Source organism: Antedon mediterranea, chromosome 2 (genome assembly GCF_964355755.1).
Source record: "Antedon mediterranea chromosome 2, ecAntMedi1.1, whole genome shotgun sequence".
Lineage (NCBI taxonomy): Eukaryota > Metazoa > Echinodermata > Crinoidea > Comatulida > Antedonidae > Antedon > Antedon mediterranea.
In genome coordinates this window covers 11521445-11535910 of record NC_092671.1, presented here as the reverse complement: position 1 = coordinate 11535910, position 14466 = coordinate 11521445, and the positions used below count along the sequence as shown (strand labels likewise).

General features: G+C 34.0%; 2 protein-coding genes across 5 annotated transcripts; both read right to left on the bottom strand.

Annotated features, from left to right (window-relative positions):
• Positions 1 to 43: 43 nt before the first annotated feature.
• Positions 44 to 5556, bottom strand: LOC140040415 (serine beta-lactamase-like protein LACTB, mitochondrial). Of its 2 annotated transcripts, none has more exons than XM_072086325.1 (8): positions 5435 to 5556; positions 4764 to 5034; positions 4549 to 4615; positions 3990 to 4180; positions 2827 to 3103; positions 2214 to 2379; positions 1396 to 1553; positions 44 to 1109 (listed from the first exon to the last, which is right to left on the bottom strand). In XM_072086325.1, exons 2-8 carry the CDS (start codon positions 5022 to 5024, stop codon positions 727 to 729), a joined length of 1503 nt encoding a protein of 500 aa, XP_071942426.1. In that variant the 5' UTR covers positions 5025 to 5034; positions 5435 to 5556; the 3' UTR covers positions 44 to 726. The 2 variants fall into 2 exon arrangements, with proteins under 2 accessions (XP_071942426.1, XP_071942427.1); XM_072086326.1 differs by having other exon boundaries at positions 5431 to 5553.
• A 206-nt stretch (positions 5557 to 5762) lies between these two features.
• Positions 5763 to 11031, bottom strand: LOC140039645 (pyruvate kinase PKM-like). 3 transcript variants are annotated; one of them, XM_072085268.1, is made up of 11 exons: positions 10959 to 11031; positions 10347 to 10555; positions 9874 to 9965; positions 9492 to 9611; positions 9103 to 9295; positions 8651 to 8793; positions 8009 to 8136; positions 7577 to 7727; positions 7263 to 7415; positions 6955 to 7121; positions 5763 to 6781 (listed from the first exon to the last, which is right to left on the bottom strand). In XM_072085268.1, the coding sequence occupies exons 2-11, from the start codon at positions 10507 to 10509 to the stop codon at positions 6496 to 6498; spliced, it is 1596 nt and encodes a 531-aa protein (XP_071941369.1). In that variant the 5' UTR covers positions 10510 to 10555; positions 10959 to 11031; the 3' UTR covers positions 5763 to 6495. The 3 variants fall into 3 exon arrangements, with proteins under 3 accessions (XP_071941369.1, XP_071941367.1, XP_071941368.1); XM_072085266.1 differs by having other exon boundaries at positions 10347 to 10553; positions 10956 to 11022; XM_072085267.1 differs by having other exon boundaries at positions 10347 to 10553; positions 10907 to 10978.
• Between the last annotated feature and the right edge of the window lie 3435 nt (positions 11032 to 14466).

The window sequence follows — 14466 nt, the reverse complement described above, 5'->3', positions numbered from 1 at the left end:
TCATACGAAATTAATCCACACAAGTAAGAATATTATTTTTATTCATTTTTTTTTTATTAAAGTCTCATATAGTATTTCATTTACATGCATTTATTCAATATCAAATAACATAAAAAATATCAAATAAATATATGTATAAATTTGATACATAATTTGATAATAATGTATTTTCCCAATACCACCTCACAATAAAAATACAATATTATACATTATAAATAAGATGAACAAAGATTCGGAGGTATGTAGTACTAATCATTATGTGCGACAATCTTTTGAAATCGAATTATTTTTTTTTATCTAGTGGGACAATACAATGATTTAGTGTGTTCTGTAATATGCTAGTATAAGGCTATCCTAAAATACAGTATATAAAGTTCACCTACAAATTTAAGGGTAATTTTGAAAAAGACTGCATGCTAGTACTAAACCCGTCCCTATCAAATTAGTTCAATGGAGTTTGGTTTTACATACTGTATATCAAATTCATTTTTTTGTTCAATTTTGCTATTTATTTATTAATCCTGTACTGTAAATTAAGTAAAATTTAAAAACACTAGATAAATTGCTGACTTATAACACCACATTTTCGACTTTGATTTTATTTAGGCCGATAGATGAATCTTCATTCATTCATTCATTCAATCTTTTATTTCGGAAACTCTGGTCCATAGAAAGTAAATTACATATAAATGAAATAAATAAAATAAAAAAAATGTAATTAATTCTTTAAGGTATACTATTCCAGCAAAGTGGTTTAAAATTACTACCGATTGTAACACCAGTTTTATACAGACTCACAGACTCCATGTTTGCTAGGATCGCTACCACCACACCTCTGGGATGTGGTTTACGAGAGCCTAGATCATCTCTTTCCTTAGTCTCATCTGATGGCATCACAAGTAATACACTGCTGCCACCAATAGAGCCCCCTGTGTGTGATAGAACACTTTTGTTTTGTTTACATGACCCATGTTTCTGGTGATAATCAACTACACACCATCCCATACCATAAAACCCATCGCTGTCCCAAGAACATTTTGTATTTTTAACTGGTGTCCAAACATTTTTAATAGTTTCTGGTTTGAGATAACCTGGTAGTACATTGCAATCTGAAAATTTAAGAAAATACAGCAATTTAAGATGATTTAAAAAAAAACAAGATTCAGAGATAAAAAAACAATATTTTACTCCCAATTTCATATTAACACACTCGCACATTAATAGTATAGTCCATTTCTGACATGGTTTATCAAATTTCTATTTCATATATTGTATCCCGATTCTTATTTGAAATTGGTAAACAAAATAAAATTCATTTTTTTGGCATTAAAAAAAAAGCCCCAAAAACAAATGAAGAAACAAAACAGTGTATTCACAATAATTATATTTAGTTACCTTGATTGTTTGAGTTGTATTGAGAACTATACAGCATAGCGTTGCCAAATTTAACCAAGTCTGGTGCATTTGATATAAATCCACCACCAGCCCATTTGCAAGAATTGTCAACATACGCTGTATTCTCTAGACGACCACGGCTGTTCAATGCATACTGTCTGAAACAAATATTGATATTGTTCTTTATTTATATATCATTACAATAAACAAACTTTTGTTGCCATGTAATAATATAAATACGTTGATTATCATCAACAACCTGTGTAGTAGAAGAGCTACAGTACATCAATACTCTTGGAAAGGGAGAACCAAGCTCTTTGTTGTACTGTAAATGCAGTCTTTTTTCTTTATACAGACCTCTTTAGTACAAGTCGCTTCTCTCAGGGCCCAGTATAGGGCCTTTTTTCAAATAGTATACTTTTAGTGTAAATAGTATACAGTCAACTCTCCCAATACCGGACTCTCTGAAAACCAGAAACTCTCCCAATACCAGACTTTTTTTGAGGACCAAAAGGTCCCAAATTTATTTTTACCATTAAAAACGCATTCCGAATACCAGACTTTCCGGAAAACCAGACTTATTTGGCCGGCCCAAAGGTGTCCGGTATTGGGAGAGTTGACTGTATTTTAAAGTGCACACAGGGCCAATGGTCCATGTACCTTACCTACTAAGGATATACAAGCAATATGGTAAAAACAGATCTGGAAATCTATGCCTCTCACATGCTAGTACAATATCCCTTACAATTATCATTATTGAAGGTACGTTGCATTTTTATACAGTATATTCATTAAAAAAAATCATGGATACTGTTTACCTTGCTCTATGATATATTAGTGTTTTATGATACTCTGGTTGGGTGGATGCTAGGCCCAAATCAGCAAATATGGAAGTCATGTACTTGATAAAATCTTTTCCCGATGCAGCTTCAACTACTGCACTAACTAACGTCCACCCATTCGTTGTGTAGTAAAATTCAGTACCTACAAGGAAAATAATATCAATTTCAATTTACTTATTATTTTAAAACAAATATTGTACACTCTTTGATTTTTCCATGCAGTGATTTTCACTTTTGAAGATGAAAAAAAAAGTATTTCTTATCTTATAGGTTTTTATGATTACAGTGTAACCACTCGTTTGGATTACCCTATTCAGTCGATATACCTAAATGAATGAGAAGCAATTGTACGCTTTAAAACTAAAGCCAATCCCTAGTCACGGTGTGTACAGTTATTAGGCTTGGTTTCCACTATGACGCAATGCAAGGACGTAAGCGCAACCCACGTAATTTCTCCAATCCATAAATGTCGCTGATGATTGGTCAACATACTTTTGCATTGCACATATGTCATTGCATTGTACCCAAGTGGAAACCAAGCTTTAAATCGTACACTTAATAGTGGTTCTACCAACCAGTTTTACAATACCTGGTTTTTTAATCAATGGATCATTCTTAAATATTTCCAAGGCCTTTGCAATTGTTGGACATCCATTCTTGTTAAAGAATTCCTTATAAATAGAATCTCCAGATAGTTTCACTTTTGCTTCTTTTTTATCCTTTTTTCCATTTTCCTTTTCATTCACTTTATCCTTCTTTTTCTCTTCTTTTGCTTCACCATCTTTGCTTTCATCTTTTATGTATTTCTTGTCATAGTGACGAATACCTCCTAGATGAGATACAAGCTGTCTAGTTGTTATGGTAACCTAGAAAGTAGAAAATATGTTTATCTAAACGGATATTAACACATTACATTACATTGTTGAAAACTTTTTCAAAATTGTGTACAATCGTGTAAATCAAAAACAGATTTATTTTCCTTGGTCTCAAAAGTCTTTGCTGCTTTTACACTAGGACGATAACAATCGACGATAAATAGATAAACACACATTTTTCTTATATAAAACAAAAGAAATTTAAAGATGTATTGTCCCTTTGACTGATTCCAAAAACATTTTTTTTAATATTTCGAAAAAAAGTTGGTCATTTTGAAGTATCATAATACAGTAGTTATTAACTTTCACTAAAAATTAGTTGAAAAGAAAATCATTAAACTGAAATACAGACATTTATTTGTTCAAAAAATAACTTTGACTTCCAGTCAAAGTTTTCGATCAAAACATATCTCATAATGCAATGCGCTTGTTTGGCTACTCTGTATGCAGTCATAAAACTTCCTTGCGATCTGTGTGAAAACACCTTCTCAAACCGTGACGAGTTGTAAACAATCCTAACTAGCAGCATGCATAATGCATTCTCATGGTTTGAAATCTTGACAATAGATCTTTTAAAAAATTTCATTCTAGAACTATAGGATGACTGTTTATTGTATCTTTGATAAAAATCCCATCAAATTACATCATGATCCATAAGAACAATAAAATCGACCATGATATTATTGCTCTTATTAACCATAACGTCACTTGCTTGGACGCGTTTTCACCAAATAGCATAGATGGTTATCCTATAGTTCTAGGTTGAACAATGTTAATTTTTTTTTTTTTATAATTATAAGAAAAATGCATGTTTATGCATCATCGATCGTCCTAGTGTCCTTACTTACAGGTCATCTTCTAGTACTACCAGGTTTACCTTTTCATCTTTCCATGTTTTTTCAGGATAATCTGGCAAGTAGTGTTGTACAGGCTTATCTAAATCTAATTTGTCTTCTTCAACCAGTTTAGCCACAGCTACCATTGCCAATGGTTTACTAATACTTGCCGTTCTCATCACAGTCTGGGGTGTGCATGCTACTCGATTTTCAACATCTGCATATCCTATGCCTAGAATAAAATGTTGTTTTGTTATTATAATTCACATCCAACAAAACTTAAGATTACTGTGAGCTTTCTGTGAATCAAAATAAATAAAATTTGAAACTACCGGTATTCAAAAAAATGGAATTAGTTCATCAATGTATATTACTCATGTAAGTGACCTTTTTTTGGATTTTCTATCTTATACAGTGACAGAAAATGTGTGCGACATCACAAAAAGAAGTTTGAATTATTTAAATAGTCCTAAACACAGGCTTCTTTTACAGATTGACTTTAGGCCTATACCTTACCACATTTGTTGTATTTCTTTACAGTTTATTATCCACTAAAAATAAAAGGTAAAAAAATAAATCAAAAACTCAATTATAGCTTGCCTTCACTCCATACAGTCTCTCCATCAACACTGACTGAAATAGAGATTCCAGGTGAACACGTCTCATCCTAAAAGAAAACAATAAATATGTGTTTAAAAAATATTTGTCGATATAGTAAGTTATTTGAGATATTTAGATTTCTTCTGGCATGTAGACAGGAGTCGAAACCAGTTCAGGAAGATTTTCAACACAGTCTGAACATTTATTTGGCAAACCTTAATTCTTGTGAGTAAATCTTTGGATTTCTGGATGGCTTCATTCAGCGTTTGCGGTCTACAGGAGAGCAGATTTTCTTTTTCTATAAATTGGCTGTCACATGTTGCATGTTGTACCAACGATATACATGCTGAATTTTTGTTTCTTTTATTACTTATACTGTCATCATTGAAGATTGTAACAATAACTCCGCCACCAACTGTTGCTCCTAATAACCAATGAAAATGCTTAGATTTTAGGATGGTTGCTTTTTTTATCATATTCACAAATCTGAAATGAAACAATTTTGATGCATAATGTCATTATTATTAATAATTATGTGCAATTTGAAATTGCGCAAGGATTTTTTGCGCAATTTGAAATTGCAAAAGAATTTCAAATTGCATTGCACATTTTTAATTGCAGCAGCAGGCTTATATGACATCTTGCAAGTCCCATCTTGGAGAGTACGAGCTAGGGCCAAGGCCCAGCCCCCTGTTGTAGTAGGGAACCCTTGTAGTACTGCCTATCCTAGGCCTAGTTAGTTAGTATTAAAACTATTAACATGATAGAGTGTAGAGTAGCATCGGCTAGGTAGGTAGCCTACTGAACGAAGGCTAGGCTTTTAGGCTATAGTAGTAAGCCTCTAATAAGCCTCTCTCTGCTGTCTTTGCATCAAACACTCACCTACCTAACTATCACTTAATAAACTTATATACGAATAAAAGATTAGGACTATTGAAATGTGATTATATATGCTATTTTGGTTGTGGAACTATATAGGCTTAGGCCTAGCCCTACATATCCCAACACATGCACAACCTGGCCAGAGCAGGGGGGAGGGCCGATGATCAAAATAACGAAAAAAGTCTGGAAAGATAATTGCAATAGAGGGGGTACTTTAAAATAATGATCAGAGCATGGACCTACAGTATAAATAGGTCCATGATCAGAGCTATAATAATGGTTCTGATTAAATAATGAGAAACAAAAAGTAGAAACAACACAGTATTGTCATTATCATTAACCTTAACCTTACTTTATTTATTTTCATTAAATGAACATTATATACTGTACAGACTATCTATCATGTCATATATTGATATTCACATAGAAGAACATCGTACTGTACATATCTTGTCCAATACACCTGTTAGAGTTTATACTGTATTTCAGTTTTCAATTATAATTTTCTTATTTATGGAATGTATAATAGTACTCTAAAAAAAAGGTGATATTTTTTTTTAATACTGTTTAAAAACATTATTTTAACTACAATAATATAGATAAGTACCAAGTTGATTAGTGAACATTCTACTATTTTCAATAATTTACCAAAACATGATTTCTCTAAAAATTCTTTTTATTATAGCTCTGTAGGCCTATGCCAGACATGAGCTTATATATATTGATATACTGCTGTACAGTAATTAATTTACCTTTTATTAAATATAATAAAAAAACAGGATGGCCTAAAAAGATCCAGACTGGACATGGGTTCAAGATCCCTACACTATATTTAACAACTTTTTTTACTGAATTCATAGTAGTATTTTCAATATGGACACCCTCTGAGCTGGCCAAAATGGCAGTATACCATAGTAATTCTAAATAGTATGCAAGAATTATTGATAAATTACATAGACATTAAGTATGAAACGCCAGATGGTAACAAATTAATAATGCTGAATCAGCAATACCCATAAATACCAGAAAACTCTAGTAGAAATGACAATAAAACTATCAAGACATTTATATTTGAACGACCCTTATAGTATTTGTAAAGCCTTGACCTTTGCACCATCCAGAGATGTAGATGACACATGAACCATCTGAAAGGAAGCCTCGTTTTTTTGCAATCTCAGTCGCAAACGCAAATTCATCATCCATAGTCTTCTCAAAATCTACCTGGTCAGGTTTGTCATAAAAAATCGGGAAGCACCCTCGCCACAAATGTGACTGTCGGAGAACAACTTTGCTGCGACAAACTGTTAAGACTGGTGCTGCTGGCCGGTAACGTGATATCAGATGCGCAGACCTGTCATTGAGATACAAGTTATTACCTTTATTACGTCTTATCAAATTAGGCTTAAAATATATTTTCTAGATTAAAATAATATCTTCTATAGGTTTAAAATAATTGGATGAGGTTATTAGCATGAGAATGTTGTTTTGAAGATTTGTACCTTGAATTAACATAAAATACACTACCTTCCCGTCTCAGTAAGAACGATAATGGCTCCAGCTTGACATTTGAATGATGCACCTACTGCTGCTATTGCAATGGTCTCCGCTGGGTCAGTTGGAGCGCATATCTCATGAATTCGCTCTTCATATGTCTGTTTATAGTACATGGCTGCTTCAGCCTCACGAGCCACCTAGTAAATAAGTGATATATACAGTATTTATAACAACCATTTTATACCAAAAGACCCATGAGTTACCTAGATTGACAAATAGTATTGATTTTCTGTGTAAAATACTAATTATATAATGATTTTAATGAATGTTGTACTTACAGCATGCATCATTTTAACTGCTTCAACAGGGTATTTCCCTTTTGCTGTTTCTCCTGACAACATAACACAATCACATCCATCTAACACTGCATTAGCTACATCACTGGTCTCCGCTCTAGTTGGCCGTGGATTTTTAACCATGCTCTCTAGCATCTAAAAAAATGTATATTCAACATATCCATTAGAATAATGTTTTTCAGCAGAATGTTTTACTATTATTTTATTTTATTTGTGAAGAGTAGTTTTGCATTTTGTTTTTAATTGGCACCCTGTCAAGATAGTTCTATAGTATATCTAAAAACATAGAATTGTACCTGTGTTGCACAAATAACTGGCTTTCCAACCCGGTTGCATAAACTAATCATTTTTTTCTGTGCTAAGAAAACCAACTCGGCATCAATTTCAATACCAAGATCACCTCTAGCAACCATTATACCATCTGTCACCTCCAAAATTTCATCAAAACTAGAAAGATCAAAGAACTAATGATTATAATTGATGATTTTTACATTATGTTTGGATAATTATATGCACAAATATAATTTGCCTACCCTCAAGGCAGCAAGTAAACGAGGGAGAAGACACGGCACATGCGCAATGCCTCAAAATAATGTAATCATGTCGTGTCGACATGGTCAACTTGACACGATCTAAAAGTCCCTATTAATATGATTGATTGTGACAATGTCGGTGGATAATGGATTAGTTATAAATTATTTATAATTATTAAAAATAGTTCAACCAACTTTTTTAATCCCTCTTGGTTTTCAATCTTGCTTATAATCAGTATGTCCTTCCCAGCTTTCCCCAGGCATTCTCTAACTGCTAGTACATCTTCTTTTTTACGGATAAATGAAGCAAACACCATATCTACCTAAAAAAACACCCCAAACTATTATTAGTACTAGTTAATTCTTTGATGCCTGAGCAAAGAAGCCCTTAGGCACAGATTTTAGATTGGTTATAGGTGTTAACATAAGAGGATCTGTGTCAGAACAAAAACCTCTGCGTAGTGGTTTAATAAGATCATAAAGATAATGTGCAGCAGTGCCATAAAGGCACTTATATGAAAAGGTTGCAATCTTGTACTGTGTACACTCTGTAACAGGCAACGAGTAAAGTTGTGAAAAGAAGAGACATGATCAAATTTCCTTGCCTGGAAAACAAGTTTAGCAGCCCTAGTTGGTTCTCTCAACCATTTATTTCAATTGATAATAAAAATATATAAGATAAATTTGTTCATATGATCATGTCAATAAGTATGAAAACACTTGTCACGAGTATAAACACAAAATTAAAATTTACTAAAAAAATACAAGTCACGTAACAGACATACAAGACGAGATTGAAAATAAATTTAAACTAAATTGCTTGCTTAATATACTTACTCCATGTTTGATACCAAAACCAATATCAGCTTTATCTTTTACGGACAATGCAGGAAGATCAACGTTGGCTCCTGGTAAGTTTACACCTTTACGACTCCCAAGACTACCCCCATTTATAATGGTACAGTCTATAAACTTCAAATCTAAGATGTGAATGAAAGTAAAGTAAACTTCACAAAAATATCGTTGCCTATATCTGAACATTTGATATTTGTCAAAGTGAATAACTATAAAGAGAATTTATGAAAGCGTCAACAAATAAACTATTAAAAAATCATTTTTGTTTGTTACATAAAATTTAATGCGATACAGTAGGCAGAGAGCAAGGTCTTAAATTGTAGTACAGCCGAAGTAATACAATTATAAATGGTTTTTTTCCATGATATTAACAATGTTTCCGATTTTATGTTTTGAGCAAACATTAAAAAAAGATTAAAAAGAGGAAATGTTACCATCATCAATGCGATCAACTTTAAATGATAAAAGTCCATCATCTACATAAACAATAGAATCTTTGTCCAGAATCTTTGGCATGTTTTTGTAATCGACAAAGATGCACTCTTCTGTTCCGCATTCGGCATGGGCATCGTCGAATGACAGACGTATCTTGTTGTTAGATTTCAGGTCAACCTCGGCAGAACCACCCTGCAAGAGTAAAAACCAGAGAATGATGCAAACAATTCTACTCACTTGGAAGGAACGGAAAAAGAAGTTAAAAGATGGAAGGGTAGGAGAAAGAGATCGAAAAAAGAGTAAACTTCTTACCCCTGTTAAAAGCTACAGCAATTATCAAGTTTAAAAACACACAATAATACAACCAATATAATGTTAAATGACTTACACCCTTCAGTAGGCCAGTCCTAATCTCCGGACCTTTGGTATCCAATGCAATCGCTACATTTCTTGAAAATGTAAACCTTGATCTGGCTTCCTTAATTTTATTAACAATGCTTTCATGATACTAAAAAACAAACCTTTATATATTCAAAAAAAATAAAAATTCATACCAAAGTTGTATTTTACTTTTACTTTTTTGTATATTATGTAATACAGATTTTTTATTTTAGTGCTACCTATATATGAACATGCTTCAGTATAATGCCAGCCTGTAAATTAGGCTAAATTTATAAATAAGATTTCGTTAATCCAAGTATAATCTACTCTAAACGGTCATACACAGTAACGGTATTGTTCAACTGTTTATATTTATAGATAAATCATACATCATGTGTTCCATGTGAGAAGTTGAGTCGAGCTATGTTCATTCCTGCTTTGATCATGCTTTCAAGTTTGACAACATCATTTGAGGCTGGCCCTAAAATAAAACAGAATAACCATTTAAAATATTTAATTATTGTATATTAAATAAATTAGTGCTATACTTATTTATTGTTTTAATTGATTTGCATCATTTGACACCAAAGTACTGGGTGTCATCCCATCCTCCAGTAACAACATTTTCCCCCATGCCATTTTTGGAAAGAACTGGGAAATGGAACCTGGTCAGTCATTTTTTTTTCTGATAAAATACAACCAACATAAACAGATACTGTTCTTATATTATATGACTAAATATTATATATTTTTTTATTTTGCTAATGTAATGTACTCTCATGTCATCTGAGCCAGTTTCTGTATACTGTATTGATCATCTATGTTGTAACTTTGGCAATGAATGGTCTGTATACTTACTCACCTATCGTACAGATAATGCCACTTAAACGAACTTTGCCAGATGTGGAATGTACGTCCATTTTACTGTAATGATCTAGAAGTGAGTCGGCATTCATAGCTGCTTGGTGGGCATACAGTTGCGTGAAATGTTCATCATTCTCATGTTCAGGTTGTTGGTCAGCCATGATGTCTAGTTGGTGATTGGTCAAGGCTTCATACAATGTCAATACTGTACATTCAATACATTAAAAATTATGAGTTAAATTAATTATTGGATAGGCCTAGTTTAGGCTCGAATGGATATTCTGTAACCGTATGGTATGCAGATTCATTATGATACATTACAATACTACTAGGTAGGCTTAAAAATAACACATGCATTACATGTGCATCCACCGCATGTCACGAAACTGCATAGGCCCTAGGCCTCCTATATAGAGGCGCAAAAGGCCCACTTTCTTACCTCTCTAGCCTAGCCTAGCTAGCATAGGCCTCTATCTAGGCTAGGCCTAGAACTACAACTTACGTACGCCTACTACTTTATATAGGCTAGTTATATCGGACCCTAATAAGTACACTTACAGTAACTAGTTACCACACAAACAATGCTTTTCAGGAAATTCCAACAAACCTTTTTTTTATTTTCTTTCGGCCCCTGGATGGTGGGAGGAGATGAGCAGCAGCAGAGAAGCAGCAGCAGAGCAGCAGCAGAGACACACACGAGACGTAATGCCAAATAGCGCCCTCTTTAAATCGGAAGTCTGTTCTCGTTTGTAGTTAAGAAGTGTATTAGCAAAGACAGTGTAGTACTTGGTATTGACCCTATACATTTTTATTTTTTAACGTACACGTAACAAATAATGATGTTCCCAAATTAAATTATATTGGTTTAATCAATCCTTTATTTACAGCTAATTTCAATGATTTTTAATAAAAATGTAAATAACTATTACAGTCAACTCTCTAAATAGGCCTAATTAGTATCCCTAACTAAAGGTTTATCTGTGAAAAAATTTAAAAGAAGCAAATTTCAACTGATTTTGGTAGGTATGGGTATGGACAACTACCAAAAAAAAAGAAGGGAGCATAGGGGCTGGGGAAAATTTTTTATCGGAGGTCAAAGTTCATTGACCGTTGCCAAATAGCTATAATTCTTGTATGAATCATATTTCGTCACCAGAATATGGTATCTAAGTAAAATTGGTGTCAAAATGTACAGAATTAAAAAAGGAATAACACTTAAAATAGAAGTCATGTCTTTGGATCAAATCTTGACCACTAAAAATGAGGTCAAAGGTCAAAAAGTCAAATTTTCTACATAAAACGGCATATAATTGATATTCAGTAACATATAATGGTATATTGATGTTAAAATATGTAGAAAAAAAAGGAAAAAAACTTGGAACAAAAACAAACAACTTAAAAAATGAGGTCAAGGGTCAAAAGTATTTATTCTATCATGAACATGCTATTATGAGTGATTGTTTTTTTTTAAATTAACAAAAATCCCCAAAACATTACCTTTGACTTATTGAGGCGTACATGGTGTCAAAACGCACAGAATAAATGAGTCAAACTAAATTTGACAATGACCCTAAACCAAATCTTGACCACCAAATACAAGGTCAAGATAATGCTGATAATAACTTACAGTAACTATCACCAAAACAAAATAAATTAATAATTATAGTGCTTCCTCTTCATCGCTGTCAATTAGTTCTTCTGAATCTGTGTTATCCTTTCCATTCTCGCAATGTCCAATGCACACACCACATGCAGATACACACGACATGCCAGCTATCATGCAGCTGCATCTCATGGTTTGGCATTGCCTTTCGCTTTTCTTGCAATTGCAGCAGATTCCTTTGAGAAGGTTGTCTGGCGCAATACCACAAGAGAGCATCTTAGGTTTAAGTTTTCTGTTGGAGTCTAATTCCCATCCTTTTATTTTGGGTTCAAGAACCGAGATGTTCAGATGCCTCCATATTCCAACTAGAAGATGAACACGCAGGCCATCAAAGTCTTCTTGAAGATACAAGTTAGTACAGTCGATAGGTCTATGATAGCAGAGCAAAATCAAAATATCAGTGTCCTGGCCGACAACAATAACTGGGGAATTAACACTACGACCAAATCCATTGCAGATCTAACGATCAGTGTGTCACCATCATCCTTTGCTTGACGTACAGTGATATGCTGTCTTGCCATCTCTGTAGATATCATCGTGATCAAGGCTCCTTTGTTCTTCTCATTTGCCAGGAATACCTCTCTATCACATGACACAGTCAGGTCCAGTGTGACACTCAAGTCCGGAGAAACCTTCTTTCCAGCCATCCGGCGTATATGCTCATGGTCTTTCATTGATGATTCTTCCCCGTAGCCATCAAACACGACGGTAGCACTCTTGAATTTCGTGAGGTAATTTCCCGATTGATCGTAATCAAAACGGTACTGGGTATGGTCTATTAATTTTTCTGCTCCCAACCAATACATCCATTCATAGAAGCTTTGATGAAGTAAGCCTGCCTGGTGGTAACTATAGAACGGTCCCGAGATAACGACTAAATACTTTGGCTTTAGTCAATAGAAGATTGAAAAAAATGTTAGAGATAGAGTATACAATGTTTGATTATGTGTAGATGTGTGATTTTTTCTTTTATTCTAATGATAAAGAATTGGAGATAGTAGTTGGGTATAATATCGAATATAATATCATTATAATTATTTTTTATATCAATTAATTAAATTATCGTATACGTAGGTTGTATATTATGCGATAAATATTATTTAATCAATTTTTGATATATTATTATTATTATAATATTAATAAAAAGATATTTGTTAGTATAAATAAAAAATATAGATATAATGAAGAAAAGCAAAGAGATTATGGAGCTGCTGTACCAGAATATACAACACTAGGTATTGTAAAGTTAATATACAAAAAAATTAGGCGATCTTGTCAAAGGTCAAGCGCCTTCAGCCTGCCACGTTTCGACATTCAATATTGAACTTGACCTGACGTGGTTCCACAATATCTTTATATGAAAATGGCCTTAAAACAGATAACCCTCAGCCAAAACCTGTTTCTCAGGAGACCACCAATGGACCAAGCAGCAATGTAATTTCACAATAGACTGCATGATGAGGAAACCAAAAAAACATGAATTTGGCCAGATGCTAAAGAAGAAAGCTACAAAACTCGATGTAGACATGAACAGCAAGGTGCACGTGGTTGATGGAGGATGGATTCTTCATCAGGTAAAATGGGCCAGCGGAGCAACTGTCAAGGCTATAGTTGATTCTTATGTCAGGTATGTTGACAACAAATTCAAGAGTGCTACCGTCGTGTTTGATGACTACGGGGAAGAATCATCAACGAAAGACCATGAGCATATACGCCGGATGGCTGGAAAAGGTTTCTCCGGACTTGAGTGTCACACTGGACCTGACTGTGTCATGTGATAGAGAGGTATTCCTGGCAAATGAGAAGAACAAAGGAGCCTTAATCACGATGATATATACAGAGATGGCAAGACAGCATATCACTGTACGCCAAGCAAAGGATGATGGTGACACACTGATTGTTAGATCTGCAATGGATTTGGTCGTAGGTGTTAATTCACCAGTTGTTGTTGTCGCCCAGGACACTGATATTTTGATTTTGCTCTGCTATCATAGACCTATCGACTGTACTAACTTGTATCTTCAAGCAGATTTTGGTCTTTACGACATCTCTACCATAGACATCTGTGACCGCGAGGAGTTCCTCATCAAGTATGGCTGGTCTAGAAATGACACTGTTTCATGCATTCATGGACATACCAAATGTGCTCTTTACAAATCCAAATTTCCTGCCAGTGTCATCACAACATCTACATGTACCACTTCACCTGTCTCACAAATTCGAACAGCCGGATCAAAGGCAATGCAGATCACATATGGCTGTGGGGATACTCCTCTTGAAAAGCCTCGCTATCTTAAGTTCAAGAAGCAAGCAGCCAAAGGAAAGATCGATCCTGACCGTCTACCACCAACGGAATATGCAACCGCTCAACATTCCCTGCGTGTTCATCTTCAAGTTGGGATATGGAGGCATCTGAACACCTCGGTTCTTGAACCCAAAGGAAGAGGATGGGAAT

What these genes read in the sequence shown, in the direction of transcription:
- LOC140040415 (XM_072086325.1), bottom strand. Translation starts at nt 5,024, where the DNA reads ATGATAAAAAAAGCAACCATCCTAAAATCTAAGCATTTTCATTGGTTA. An exon ending in ATTTACTCACAAGAATTAAG is followed by an intron (nt 4,616 to 4,763) that starts GTTTGCCAAATA and finishes GTTTTCTTTTAG; the next exon opens with GATGAGACGTGTTCACCTGG. An exon ending in AAACATGGAAAGATGAAAAG is followed by an intron (nt 3,104 to 3,989) that starts GTAAACCTGGTA and finishes TCTACTTTCTAG; the next exon opens with GTTACCATAACAACTAGACA.
- LOC140039645 (XM_072085268.1), bottom strand. Translation starts at nt 10,509, where the DNA reads ATGGCTGACCAACAACCTGAACATGAGAATGATGAACATTTCACGCAA. An exon ending in GGACTGGCCTACTGAAGGGT is followed by an intron (nt 9,296 to 9,491) that starts GTAAGTCATTTA and finishes TTACTCTTGCAG; the next exon opens with GGTGGTTCTGCCGAGGTTGA. An exon ending in CAGTTATTTGTGCAACACAG is followed by an intron (nt 7,416 to 7,576) that starts GTACAATTCTAT and finishes ACATTTTTTTAG; the next exon opens with ATGCTAGAGAGCATGGTTAA.